We start from the raw sequence: 15365 nt of genomic DNA, 5'->3' as shown, positions 1-15365 counted from the left end.
CCATCAGATAGATTTTAAAATGGAAACTTTTTTTGATGTATGTTTTGATTTAACATCACTGTGGTCATGATTATCTGAGTGTTTCCACTTGTGTATCTATATGGTTTGATACTTGACAGTGCTAAGTCTACCAAATATTTCTTTATGTGTGTTTAATGCTTTGAAAAAAGCAAAAGTTTGAGTTGTTTTTTTCCCCTCCAGACTTGAATTTTCAAACATTTTCTAACAACTTATGTGAAAAGATAGTTAAGTTGACAACATCATGTTTTGTTCATATGTACTAATCTGCCTTGGGACCTCAAGATACTTTTTGAGCCGCAAGAAAAACCCAGCAGATTAGAATATGGCAGGTATGACATGGGGGTTTTCACCTGGAGATTTAATTATAATATCTAGTTGGTCCTGAATCGGAGTATTACCAGTCTGACTTCAAACATTGCTGCAACAATGAACATTTTGAAAATCTTGTCTCTAATTCACATTAATGGATGGTCATATCACATGTTGTTTCACCAAAAGTATTCTAATGGTGTCTTGTTTGTTGTAGATAATAACAGTGCCAATTACATCCAATATGGCTGTTATGGTGGCTAATATAAAAGTCACATACTTGAGAATGTCAGAGATGGTCTCTTTACTCAGCAGTGAAAAAGAATTAGAAATGGTCTTATCTTCAATTCCCGGAAATACTTTTCAGATAGTTTAGTGTCATTCTTTATGAGGGTCTGTTATTTGTTAATTAGGGACCATTCAGCACTTGTTATTAAATTTGATAAATTTGGTTTTTGCACACATCTGCCACCATGCTTTAAAAACTGTCAGGAGAAAATCCAGTATATTGAAGGTGCTGAGGCTGCCTAATAACAAAACAATAAAATATACTTTTCCTTGCACAATTCAGTTTGCCTCATATTTGTAGCATGAACTCATTTAATTTACAAGAATTGTAAATTGCAATCAAACTTGAAGCATTTATCTATACAATGATGATGGTTTAAGCTGTTTAAAAAAGAGGTTGGGGATCTATTTAACTGTCCATACATTTCCCAATAGTAAAATTGTAAGGCATATAGTGAACTCTTTATGGTAGAGATGTTGTTTATAATAGCTATCAAAAAATCTGAAAATGTAAATTATAATGCTTTTATTATTCTGAAATTTATTTGATGTTTGATATTATTACATGTACTATTTTACAGCTATCATCACTGGCAAGTAGATACATGACAATAAGGTCTTTGACTAACCTAGAAAATATAACAGCTGCTGAGATTACTTCCCTTGGACATCTGCTGTGTGGATTTAGCTCTAACATCCTGATTTTTATTCCTCCAAGTGTCATAGGGTGAGTCAGTTAATTGTATTTAGACTTGGACTAGAATGAACAGATTTGCTTGCAGAATGTGACTACAGATATGATTTAAGTATTTTCCTTGATTTCAGTACAGAAGATCTGCTGGTACATTTTTAGTTCTCCAGTCCATCCTTCATTTAACTGCATTATTTATCAGCACTTTCAGCTCTCCAAATATACCTAAAAAACAGAATTCAGCCAAATTTCACAGGTGACCTATTGGTGTGAGTGTCTCTCACTTTTAAAAATATGGTGTGAACTCAGTGAATTATAGCTGCAATTACTAAAAAATGAAAAAAAAAATTAAAATGCTTTTCAAAACATGCTGAACAGAAATTGACCAAAAGCATCCTGGTATCAAGTCCTTTTGATTTTATACAAATGATGCCAATCCATTGTCAGGTATGGCCACCATTACTGAAAAATACAAATGCTTTTTAAAGACTTCTTCAAAAAACTGTTCAGTTTGAATTTCGTCAAATGTGGTAGAAGTCATCATTTCATAAACACCTTTCATATTTGTAGAAATAGTGCCATTCTTTCATCAAGTATGACTGTCATTACCTGTACGAAAACTTCCACCCTGACTTTAACCAGATTCCAGGTGGAATTTTAAAGTGGATTTCCCTTAAAGCCTAGATTCCACTTATTATAAATTTTAGGTGGGTTCAGGGTGGAATACAGCCCGAAATATGCAAATTAGTCCGTCTATTACTAGGTGGAATTTGTTTATTCCGCCTACTAGGCGGAATTAGTTTATTCTGCCTACCAGGTAGAATTTGTTTATTCCGTCTACTAGGCGGAATCTGTTTATTCTGCTTATTTAGCCTAGATTCCCCTTATTATCACTTTTAGTCAGATTCAGGGTGGAATATTGCTTGCAATTACTGTTACTAGGCAGAATCTTTATTTCTGCCTAATTAGATGGAAATACCTGCAGAAACCCCATCCAATAATGAAAATGTCAAGGTAGATTTCAGACGGGTTTTTTAAAGCATTTTCTGCCTAAACCATAAAAAATGTAGTTCAGATTTCTATTATGTATTAAACTGCCTAATGATTTTTAGATATTATTGGGAATCAATGATAAATATTCACAGTAATTTTTAAAATGGATCATAAAATTTATTTTGACAGACATTATCAAATAAGATTTAGGTTTTACTTGTCCTAAGGGGCAATGCCATTTTCTTTCTTGCATACAAAATCTAATCCAACATGGCATCACTTAGTATTTTTCATTTCACTTTAAAGTTTGGTGAGATTTCACACATATTTTGACCAAAACTTTCATTGAAATTATGCCGAGGTCTCACTCAAATTTCTTTGAAATATTGGTGAGGTCTCACAAAAAAATTGACTAAAACTTTTGTAAGATTTCACTAAAATTTTGATCATTATATAGTATTTTACTGAATTTTTTTTATAGTTTTTTAGACATTTCAGCAGGTTTCAAAGAAGTAATGGATATGAATTAAACAGGACTTTATTAACCAAGGTGATATTTAAGTGTGCATGAAAACAATTATACTGATGTTGTAATTATATGACATCCAAGGCAAAAGAAATGGGAGTTAATACTAATAATAATAATAATAATAATGACTTTATTTAGAGAAGGTAATTCAATCAGTTACAGAACTAATCTACCTTGAGGCCTTCTATCTGTGATGTACAACATATACAGTATATACAACATATGAAGTATCTGACATTAAATAATTAAGTGGTTTTAAAAATCAAAGTATCAAGCCTGGAACATATGCACAGGCATCTGTGAACACATTTAACATATATAAAATATAAAATATTAATCTGCACTGAAAAATTCAGCCGTGAAAATAATGCAAAATTACAGAAAAGCATCCATTTGAGACAATCTGATTATGAGAAGAAGAAAAGCTAGGAGCCTGCCTTATGTCACTTGTACTGTAGACTGGATTTTTGATTGCACAAACTATGATGCTGTTGTGGTCTCTCGATTTAGTCCTTGTTCCAAAATCAGCCGTGACAAACGTTTATCATGATATAATAACTCTTATTTTACACTGAATTCTAACACACGAAGAATATTTTGATAATATACACAATAATGCCTCACGAGATTGAAAGTAGATTCTACTTTTCAGCCAAGAAAATTCCGCAAAGATATGACTATCTTTGATAGACATGGATATCTGGCAACAATTCCCACCAGTGATATACACGTTGTCCCTCCTTAAAGTTAATCAGTTTGGAGTTGATAACTTCGAAATCATCCTGATTCCTGATTCAATTCCTTGTCTTATTTAGCACGTTAGACGCTACTGTAAGGCTCTTTATGGCACAAAATGCAAAATGCTTGTCCTGGCGTTCAGTTTTCATAGAGATTCATCAATTATGTTCCCATCAAATTTGCGTTCAGGGTATTCTCATTGCCGCACATTTTTCAGATGGTTATTCAATCTCTCGTCCCGCTTGAAAATTTGAATCGCCATGTTTAGCAAACATGCTGTTTTCCATCAGTTTCTGTTACGCGACGATTCATTGGTCAGTTAAAGTATTTTGACCAATCAGAAAGCTTTATACAACGATCATCTGTTCAACAATAAACGGAACAAATACTTATTTGAAAGCTCGTTGTAGAATGGGACCGATGGAGCATTATTTTAAAAAAAAGTTTCATAGACGATATTAAACAATGGGTCCATATCAAGGAAATTCAGGTCGGGAGAAAAGCAAAATTATGTTATAAAACGGAAAACAAGATGAAAACAAAAATACAACAACAAATTTGAAAAAGAAATTTAACAAAAATTGGAAAGCTGTAAAAAGAAGTTATAAATTGTGCCCAAAATAAACAATAAAATTACAGCTATCTGAAACATGAGTTACATAAGTGCTGCTGAAAATCATTCAAATTGTACAAGAAACAATAAATGTTATTATGTCTTATTGATATTTTTTATTGAACTGTCAGTGATATTACAATCACAAAATATCACTATATTTTCAGTCATTTAACTTTACAGACACACAAAAGCCAAGTCCTAATTATGCCTTATTTAACTGATGTAAATGACTAAGTTCTTCATTCCGCCTAGATGTTGGTTAGAAAATAAACTAAGTCCATATTCCTCCTTTCATATAATAGATGTCAGTGACTAAGTTCCTAATTCCACCTAGATGGTGGGTGGAAAATCAACCAAGTCCAAAATTATGCCTAAAGATGTATTTATAGCAGGAATTTGACAAAAGTCCATCTTAGAGTTAGACGGACTCTAGATGGATTTATCTTTGATTTCTCAAATTTTCCATGTCCGCCTTTGTATTAACCAGATTTTTAACATTTTAGGCAGATTCTGCCTGGAGTCTGCTTAAGTTCCAGGTGGAATCCGCGTAATTATTTCATACGGGAAATGACTTCTCAATGTCTGAAGATAATTTTACCAAAATTAGACCTGAAGTGTTTTAGGAGACATTATATGAGGATGCTGAACTTCATTGCCACAAGTACAAAGACATTGAAAATAGCCCGACCAAATATGACCCACAGGGACAAATAGAACATCTTTCACATTCATATGAATTATGCCAATACAGTATCAAGTGAAGTGACTCATAGTAGAAGTATAGTTAAATAAGATGTCAGATATCACCAGTCTTAACCAAGTAGCTTGAAATTATCCTGACATGGGTGTCTTTCATCTAAGGTAAACTTGCCCATTTACTATAGTCGCACATCTCTTGAAACCCAATGAGGAAAGCTCATGGAAATTATTATCGACAGTTGTCCTTCATGTTTGATCTTTTAGTATGATTGTTTCCAACTTCCTATAAACCACTGATAATTTTAGTCAGAATTGGTTTTATATTACTCTGGACATGATGTAACAAAATTATGCTTAGGATGGCTCGCTTAGCAACAGAATAACTTCCACAGAAACGATATTGAAAACCTGTTTTCAGCTTCTTAAGAATTGCTGAGCCTATTTCAATCAAACTTGAAAATTTTGTTGGGACATACACTAACAAAATTTTGATTTGGGTCACTTCCATAGCAACCATGTGGAAAAGCTGTTTTCAGCTTCTTTAGAACAGTGAGCCAGCTCACTCAAATCTGAGGTGTGTTTCATAGTCTTTCTCATAAATCTATCTGATAATGGACCCCCAGCAATGGTGTGGCAATATATGTTCATTGTCTCCTAAAACACCTTAATTTACATAGCAATCATATGGAAAACTTACTTGGAACAGCTGGGTCACCTCACTCAGACCTGAGTGGAATGTTTCGTAGTGTTTCAGAATTAGGTCTGATGTGACATCCCAGGCAATGGTGTGGCTTCCATAGCAGGTATGTGGACAACCCATCTGATTCCTCCTGAGAATGGTGCAGGCAAATTAGATGAAACTTAGGAAATGCTTAGTCAGGTTGGTGTCATTGGTGGCTCCCCATGCAAAATTATGGCTTTCATACTACCTGATGAAAAACTTTTGATTGAAACCCATATGGAAACAAGTATTGGTAGTTGCTACAGATATGAATGACTTTCTCCTGCTCCTCCTCCTTCTCCTCCCTCCCCCCCCCCCGAAATGCCTTGCCATATCAGAACACCTTTCACATTGATATAAAATATGCCAGTGAACTGTCTAGTCCATTCTGATGTTACTCAAAGTAGAAACACAGTTTAACAACATGTCTAATGCTACTAATTTCTGCAACTTTCTGCTCAATAGCTGGAAAATATCTTGATATGGGTCATGGGTCTTTCAACTCGGAGCATCTGCCTTGCCATTACATTTGTCTTTTAGACCAATGAATGTATGGTGAACAATAACTGACCCACTTAAACCTCTTCTTTAATAATTCAAAATTTTGTAGTAATCATTATCTGTCTGTAATTACTTTGAAAAGAATTTGAAGTCATGAATTGTATTGAACATTGATTTTACAAATAGTAATATTATTTCATTACCAAGAAGGGATTCTATCGTCAAACATAAAATTGTTAGAGAGACGAAAGTTTTTGATGCCTGTTCATTAGTGTGCCATGCCATGAGACACTTATTTCATAACTAACCATCACTGTTTTCGCTAACCTTAGCGTGTAGAATGTTAGATACAACTTCCTAATTGATAATTTTGTAAAGAGAATTATTTGAACAATAGATTTATGATCAAAGTTAATGTTACGACATTATTACAGCTGGGATCTATAGAACAACAGTATAAAAAGAATGGCGGATGAAAGATTGCACAAAGGTAAGTTTGAATCCCCCCATTGCAACATTTCAAGGATATTTCATAAACATTGGTTTTGTTTGCCTAATTTCATATCAGGGCAAGTGGACAGACTATTGGGAAATTGGACCAATGCCCAACTGCACAGTTACAGACCATCAAGAAGTTGGCAACTCAGAAATCTGCTTATGGACCTGTGGCTAATTGGACAGCTGCTGATGTTAGTGAACTTGGAATTATCTTAGGTAATATACAGTAACTTATAATACCAAAGAAAAAAATTAATTTACATGACTGGGCAAAAAGGGACTTTAACTCCTGTGATTGGAGATAAAGAATGCTGAAAACAACTTTTCTCTGAGGTCTCGTCAGTAGAGTGTGTCCCTGCTATGAAGTGGTGGTTGGGGTCCATAGAACTGACTCTGTTATAGACCAAACCATGTTATAACCAATCAAGTCTGTTAGCTGAAGAAAACGATGCATTTATCTAAAATATGGTGGGGGGGGGTAAGGGGGGGGGCACAAAAGTACATATTTTTGATTAAGTGAAAATAAACTAGTCTGAAAAACAGACTCACATCCCATTAGAATGTAAATATCTAAGATGATTTTGTGTTTGGTATTCTACTGAGCACTGCTGTGGGAGAGCCCATTTATCTAATTTGTATATGTAAATTGGAAGTTTTCATGTCAGGATCCATGTTGAAGAAACAAGAGTTACTACATTGTTTCTTTGAAGCTGGATTTAATAGCAGCAATAGCTTCCCCATGGCTATTGTTTATTTTTATTTTTCATACTTGAAAAAGCACACCATACGTTAGATGTGCATACATCCTCCCTTAGTGTAAAAACTGTCAGTAGGATGCAATTTCTCTTGCATCTTCCTTGTCCTTGGTATGTTATGTGCAAAACAAGCACAGATAACTCCACTTGTTGAAGTTGTTGATCTGATCAGACATGTGCCAAACACAGAAGATTTGCCTGTTGCAGCTTTCTTTAACTGCACAGGGTTCCCACTCTACTGGGAAATTGGGTAAAAGTCAGGAGAAATGATTTTTTTTTTTTTTTCGACCGTGAAAAGTCCTTCAATTTTGCATATATTGACGAAAGTCAGGAACAACCCGGGAATTTTCCTCCACAATTTGACGCCTGAAACAATTACATAATTGAGTCGTAACTGAACTGATCGGGAGTTACATTTATCGAGTTCTAAGCAGAATATTATTAGGTGGTTGCAGTATGGATCATTTGGGTGCTTGCCATAAATATATTTGTTGAGACAATCCTAACGCTCAGTGGATTAGATTTGTCTCATAGACTTTTAATTTCAGAGATGGTACAATATCCGTATCTTTATTTTTATTTTTATGGAAGGTATGAAAACCAGCCTAGCATCACATGAAGAGAACATGGTGGCGTTAAAGCATAGCTGCTTAGCGGATGGGCCAGCAGACTTAAACATTGTTAAATAGAGTTATACCTGCAGAAAATTGATATGAAAATTATTTATTTTCTCAGAAATTGTGAATATTAAAATCGTTATGTCTTTAATCTGCTGCAAGATGAAGAAACTAATGCGTTGATGAAATTTGAGCTGGTATTAACGATTTCAAAGTTTAGTCGCACAAGCACACAGAATCTCACAGCTGTCATTTTCAAATATTGTAGAAAAAATATTAGATAAAAGTTATATACTTGTTACAATAAAAATACAAAAACGAAAGAATGCAAAATTCTCTATATTTATTCTGAGACCTACTTCTGGAGTTTTGTTATATCACATGACTACCACGTTGACATGTGCTCTCTCACACAGGAAGCATACAAAGCAGGGAACCAGACTACTCTACTTGATGAATCAGACTCTGAGACTGGCCAAGTTTCTTGTAGTTGTTCTCGAAATAAATATGTTGAGAATTATGTTTTTTTCTGGTTTTTACTTTTATGTATTGAAACTTTGTACAACAATATTAAAAAGGAGTTTGTTGTTGATATCACGTGACAGTTGGACTTCCGATGTCGTTGTTTGACAGTTGTGAAGTCATGTGACTATTAACACAAATGGCGAGTACCTGGTCAGGTTTCATCTACACCAAGTTTCGTCTAGTCTATCAGCAGATTAAAGACATAACGAATATAATACTTGCCATTTTTGAATAAATATTTTTCTTATTGATTTCAGGCAGGTATAAGTCATTATAACATAGTTTAAATTTGCTGGGCCCGCTGGTAAGCTATCTTATGGTTGTGGCAGATTCCAAATTTTTTATTTGTAATTGCTCTGAACCCACACGCCATCCTAAATGTCCAAATGTGAAAAATGGATTGGAATATATGGAGGAAACCCAGATTAGAAAAATGTCTAATCTCTGAGCTGAACTTTGTTGTGAAACTACTACACAGTGACATTTAGCTTGAAGCATTGGTTTCAGATCTTAAATAGAACCCAGGAGAAATGGGAAATTGTAATCCCTTTTATTATATATTAAGAAACAATAAGAGCCCATGTATCAGTGCAGGTTTTGGAACTGGTTTATTGACCTACAAGAAGATAAGATGATTTTACAGAAATTTCGGACATTGTTTATACAACAATATATAATTCTGAAGATCTTTTGTCAAAATTTAAATCAGCCCTTTTGTAAATGTCTTTAAATGATGGAATTTTTAACCAAACCATCTTAAGTGGTTTAGGTTGGTTGAAAAATCTCGTTTGAGATTTTATTGGCGCACATAAATTCAGGGTTAAACTTTTTTCGTTACAAGATAAGATTCTAATACTTTCCATTGATTGTTTTTTTTTTTTCATACTGTCAAAATAAATGTTTACTTTGCATAACATGCGCATATATTGCTCTAGAAATCTTTACAGTTAAAGGTTTGAAAGGAAACAAAACAATTTATGCTCATTAAGTTGTTTCCACATAGCAGTATAATGCAGGTCAGCTAAGTAAAGTTAGGATTTGTAATTGGCTTTAAATGCCAGTTTATAGTATATAGGAAAATAGTAAGATATATTTCGTGTGACTCATTTTGGGGTTTTTGTATGTGATCATCTTTTCTGACATGTTTTGGAGAGTCTTGAAAGAGAAACAGCTTCAAATTTGAAAAAAGCATATTTTATAATCCAGTAATGGTCATATGCTAACCTTGAAAATATTAATTTCATCCTGGAAATAAACCTGTAAATTTATATTTAGAAAAGTGTGGGAACCATGACTGCAGGTATGGCCTGGCCTTCTCAATAATTATCTCTAATGGTGTTACATTATCCATTTTTTTCCAAATCTTTGCATGGTAACCTTTTCCTTCCAGTTTTGGTTCCTCCAGTGATTTGGGGTTACTTTGTTTACACCCTCTGGCGTTGGATAAACTTAATATCAAAATCATTCTACATGTAGGTACTGGTAAGTCATTTGTGCAAGGAATAATAACAGCTTGTCACAAGATGCTGCGTGTTCTTTAGTCTAGATTGACGCAGCAGGAACCAAGTTGTAAATGGTATCTATACTAGATATTTGATTGAATGCATTGAATTTTGTTCACATTGTTTTGTATGTATATATACTTCCTATTTTCACTAGAAGTTGTATAAAACACAGAATTCTCTTTCTTACTCAGAAAAAGGGGTGTTCTCTGTATGCAGTACATAACAAAGAAGGTGTGTTTTACTTACTATATTAAGGAGTAATGTCAATATAGCCTGTGGGAAAGTGTCCACAAGAAGTATCCTTGGAACACTCACCTAGACTGTATTAAATGTTACAAATGTACAAAAAATAATTCTTGTACATTTTGTAAATCATGGTCTGCAGAAACTTGTCAGAATAAGAAGAAACTTTATTTCCCTTTTTCATCAGAATTTTCTGGCTTCTGTGTTACTGAAAATAATGGGTCTTCTGACCGGAATATTCACTACCTTCTATTGTTAAAGAGATAAGACAACCACATGTCAACTTGTCGCTGCCTTCCATAGAGGAGATGTACTGCTCACTACTTAGTGTCATTACCTCCCATTGTGGAGAATATGCACTACTCATCTCATGGCATGTCGCTGCCTCCCATTGAGAAGGAGATGCATGGATATCACCTTGTCAGAAGTAGTGTCGCACCCTCCCACTAGGAGGGATCAGCACCACACATTTCTTAGTGATGCATCAGTCGATGATCCTATCATCACACTAAGACCTCACAGTATCTGGATAGGGTTTGGACCAAGTTCCCCCTCCCCTTCCCTCTACCACTTCATTATGAACATTGGAAGTCCAACCAGCAGGCTCAGACAAGGCTAGAGGATCGGAATGGTATCCCCCTTTCCTATTATCCCAAAGAATTCCTATGGGATGTGGAGCCCTCCACCTTAGGCCTTGGTTATGTATGCCCCCTTGGGCTTTTGGATCTTGCCCTCTTAACAGAGGCGATACTGCAGCTCTTGTCCTACTATCATGTTACCACTATGTTGAAACCATTCAGAACGCTAGAGATGTCACTTCCAGGACTGACAGATATTCTTGTGTCTCCAGCTCATGCCACACCTTTAGCCCCTACTCACTGTATTGCAGTTCGTGACTTAGCCGAGAGTGTTCCTATACCCTCTTCACCTCCCAGGGATGCCTACACACCCTCCAGCTTAGAGTGCCCTCGACGATGCTATCTCCATTATGGTACACTCTAATTAGTACAACATGGAGGAAGCATAAGTGATGCCTGCTCTTATGCCCATTCCTTCATCTCTGTTTAAATGTGGAAGAGTAGGTATGGTCTTTTGACAAGGCAATAAATGATCACCTCCTATCCCCTGAATTGTGCCCAAAATCTTCTGCACAGTCCAGAAAGATCCTTTACACTCTGGAAAAGCTCTAAGGAGCTCAGCCTCATCTAGACCTCCTCCTTCTCATTCTTCTACAATTGATGAACTGCTGAGAGGCTTCATTCCTACCATGGCATTTCAAGCCTTGCTGGATCATCAGCATAGATCCTCCTCATCCTTCTTTTTCACAAAGGAGGTATTGAGGGACAGCCCTATCCTGCCACATATCCCTCTCCCAGGCATTGCTGTTGGAGCTTAGCTAGACTTCTTTTCCAAGGCCTGGTAAAGCATCAAGGTTGATGGTTGGGTCCTTTCCATACATAATCATTATGCTGTTTTTCCACTAAATTATGTTTTATGCTTGACAGAATATGGATTACATTCATTTGTTGTGTGTGTGTGTATATATATATATATATATATATATATATATATATATATATATATATATATCCACCTCCCTCAAAAAAAAAGTTTTCTCATTTTTATTAACATCCTAATAATTCCATAGATCATATTCTAGGAAAGGCAGCTTCTGCGCAGCTATGAAATAAGAGTACACTTGTCTGTAGTCTTGCATGCACTTTCCTAACAATGTTAATACAGTGTGATCCTGCTATAACACGGTAGTTGAGAGCCATAGAACCTGACTGCATTATAGACCGAACCATGTTATAAGCAACCAGGTCAGTTAGCTGAAGAAAATGATGCATGTACCAAAAAAACAATTGCGAAGGGGGTGTGTGTAGGTTATAAATGCAGGCACTAAAATACGTGCTTCATCGGCACAGCTACCATCTTAAATTGATGCATATTAAATGAGAAATACACATTTAGTGAAAACAGAGAAGACATATAATAGTTTACTTTATTTAGAGAACAACAAATTGGTACATATACATGAATACTGTTTATATATACATGTCTAATGTATAGCATGAATAGAGTATCAACACCGTGTACTCACCAGCAAACCTCATCATATACATTGAATCCACAATACAAACAAGTGTTTCCATTGAAAATATGTACACACACAGCTTTAAAATATTCAGTAAGTTTGTCACAGGTCATATTGGTCTGAATTCAGCGAGAAAACAGCACAATCACATAACGATTCACGAAGCACTTTTACTTTTCAGTACGTCCCAAGTCGGTAAAAGTTGGTTCGCGTTTTAAGCCACTGTTGGTAGCATTCGTAAGCATGATTTTTTTTCCCTTACAAAAAGAAAACTTTTACTTCACAGTTCCAGTCACGTTGGAAAATACAAAAATCCATCAGATTCCATCCCTTTTATTTAAGGTTGGTACTGACTTCCTTTGAAGAAAAGTTCTTGTTTTTATTGAAAGATTGTAGTCAGCTTTCTTTGATGAAGGGTGCATGTGTTATTGAAGTTGCCGATAAAGGACAGCTTTAGAGAACCAAACAAGTGCCCATTTCTTATTGTGAAAGCAACATCAAATAATTGTATGGCATGATTGAGACCGATTTTTTTCTCTATTTGCTGCGTACATTTTCATAACAATCGGTGCTTCAAAGGTATTCTGTTTCCTTTGAAATTTCAGCAAACTATTTTATCTGGATACATTTTTAAAAAGAAATTGGCCATCGTTTGGACTATTCTAGGTGCTGTCCCTCCATGCCTGTTGAATAAACCAATAAGTAAGATGTAGTTTTTATTTTTTTATTTACTTTTACATTGATGGTAGCAGTGTTATCCTGCCTTCCATGCAGGCATCTGAAAATTAACAAAGGGTCAACAGACGATAGAGATGCAGGTGTTCTGGTCTGATAGGGATTATTACAGAAAATGTGAGTGTTGTGAAGGATTTAATTCTGAGTGAAAAGAAGAGGAATTATACTTACCATCCACATAGAAATGTCAGTCTTTGCAAATATACTAATTACTAGCGTGCAGCCGAAAATCTGATGAAAGATAGATTACGCGGTAATGCCCTGTCCGGTTGAGCTCTGTTACCAGAAATGTCAAAAGCTGATATTTCACAACATACAGTACTCGTGCTAGATGTCAAACTAAGCGGATAGATGGTTTGTCAGTATGGACAAATATTTTGTTTATGTAACAATAAATAAATTTTAATGCATTTTATATCCAGTTTGCTGCTTCCTTTCATGGGGCCTCTGAATTTCTCCACTCCAAACCAATGTTTGTATATAAAAGTTCAAACAGCCAACAATGTCGCCAATAAAAAAAATCGCCACATGGTATATTTTGCTGCCAATAAGGAAAAACAATCCAAGTTTGTGACATTGGCGAAGAACTACGCAATCCCAGAATAAACATTTATGCGTTATTTTTTTGTACTTTTTAGAAGAGAAAACTACTTTTTCATGTACGAGAAAAATACATATAAAATTTCAGGAGCCACGCCATGATCATCTTGTATTATTCATATGCGATCTCTTTCCCAAAATGATAATCAACCTTTTACATTTTTTGTTTTTTTCATACTTTTAAGAAAGAATTTTTTTTTTTGTGTACAAGAAAAATACATGTATATGAAATTTCAGGAGCCACACCTTGACCATGTTATATCCAAATTCGTGTTATAACAGGATCACGCTGTATGTTCTATTTAGAGCAACTGTCCTATTTCTAAGAAACATGCTTGTTTCTACTTTCCAACTTTTGACCTAAAGAATTATGATTCATGTTTATTAGAGAATCTATAGTGCGCAAAAGGTCATGTCACAGTCTAATGGCTTTTGTACAAGAATACAGTAGACCTGCATGTACTTTCCTCACACTCTCTTTATATTCTGTTTATTGCAGCTGTTTGGCTTATTTCAGAGAAGACAGATCAGTTTTTTATTTTTTAATTTATGCTCTCAAATTCTTTGTTCTAATTTATATTTTGTACAGAACCAGTCTGTAGGTATTTGGCAATGAAAGGCAAGTCACCTTTATTCTAGGTGATGAGCATGTTGGAGCAAAAATGTTTTTCAAATAATTTCACAGATGGATTAGAAAAAACCAGATTCCTCCAAAGATGAATACCTGAATGACATAATACAGCATCCCATTCTAGGGCAGCATCACACCCATTGTAGGCTGTGTGGAAATGATTTTAATATTTTACACTAAAAGTTGTCAAATGGATTCTAGTTGATTTTTTATTTAGAGCAAAAATGTTTTTCAAACGATTTCATGGATCAGAAAAAGATCCCCAAAAAAGAATCCTCCAAAGATTACAAAATGACATAATTCAGCATTCCATTCTAGGGCAGCATTACCCCAATTGCCGGATGTGTGGAAAGGACTTCCGTAATGGTAATGGTGGTAAAGTTGATGTAGAAAAACACTTGAAAACAAAGAAACACATTGAATTAGCTCAGCTTACTAACCCCAGTACTAAGGTAACTTCTTTTCTACAGCATAACTCAAGTGCGGACATGAATGTTATAATGCAGATGTGTTATTTGTTGAGAACAAACTACCAATAACGGTAGCAGACCACATTGGTCTTTTGTTCAAACGAATGTTTCATGATTCCAAAATTGCAGAAAAATTTGTGCAAGAACAAAATCATCTAATATTGTGCTGTGTTTAGCTGAGAATACTTCACTTAAAATAGCATAAGCCATGAAAATTGGGCTGTTTAATATTACCACAGACAGGAATAGTGCTAATGACACAAAAAGTTGTACCCAGTATGTTTCAGATACTTTGGCAACGAAAATGGCAAAGTTATGAGTGTTCTTCTTTCATTACCAGAATGAACATTAGATTCCACTGTAGAAAAAACATTTTTGATTTGCTTGATAATGCAATAAAGAAACATGACATAAGTTGGCAGGACTGTATAGGGTTTTCAGCTGATAATGCATCAATATGACTGGAATTCATAAAGATGTTGCATCCTATATTTTGAAAATGTCTCCATTAGTGTATGTAACAGGTTGTCCTTTTCATTTGATGCACCTTGTTAGAGATTATTATGCTACAGCCTGTGATTA

The 15365-nt window shown here is 34.9% G+C and overlaps 1 protein-coding gene across 1 annotated transcript in view; it reads left to right on the top strand.

Moving 5' to 3' along the window:
- The window catches only part of LOC149803159 (uncharacterized), a 255820-nt gene that overhangs the window by 182266 nt on the left and 58189 nt on the right, over window positions 1-15365 (top strand). Inside the window, exons 23-24 of the mRNA XM_089952783.1 lie at window positions 1200-1345; window positions 6675-6820. Of these exons, the coding sequence (XP_089808909.1) occupies window positions 1200-1345; window positions 6675-6820 (292 nt within the window). The remainder of the gene's footprint in view (window positions 1-1199; window positions 1346-6674; window positions 6821-15365) is intronic.

This window comes from Sinohyriopsis cumingii, chromosome 3 (genome assembly GCF_028554795.1).
Source record: "Sinohyriopsis cumingii isolate HCF-2022 chromosome 3, ASM2855479v2, whole genome shotgun sequence".
NCBI lineage: Eukaryota > Metazoa > Mollusca > Bivalvia > Unionida > Unionidae > Sinohyriopsis > Sinohyriopsis cumingii.
Note: the sequence above shows the minus strand (reverse complement) of the source record. Positions and strands in the feature narration are given on the sequence as shown.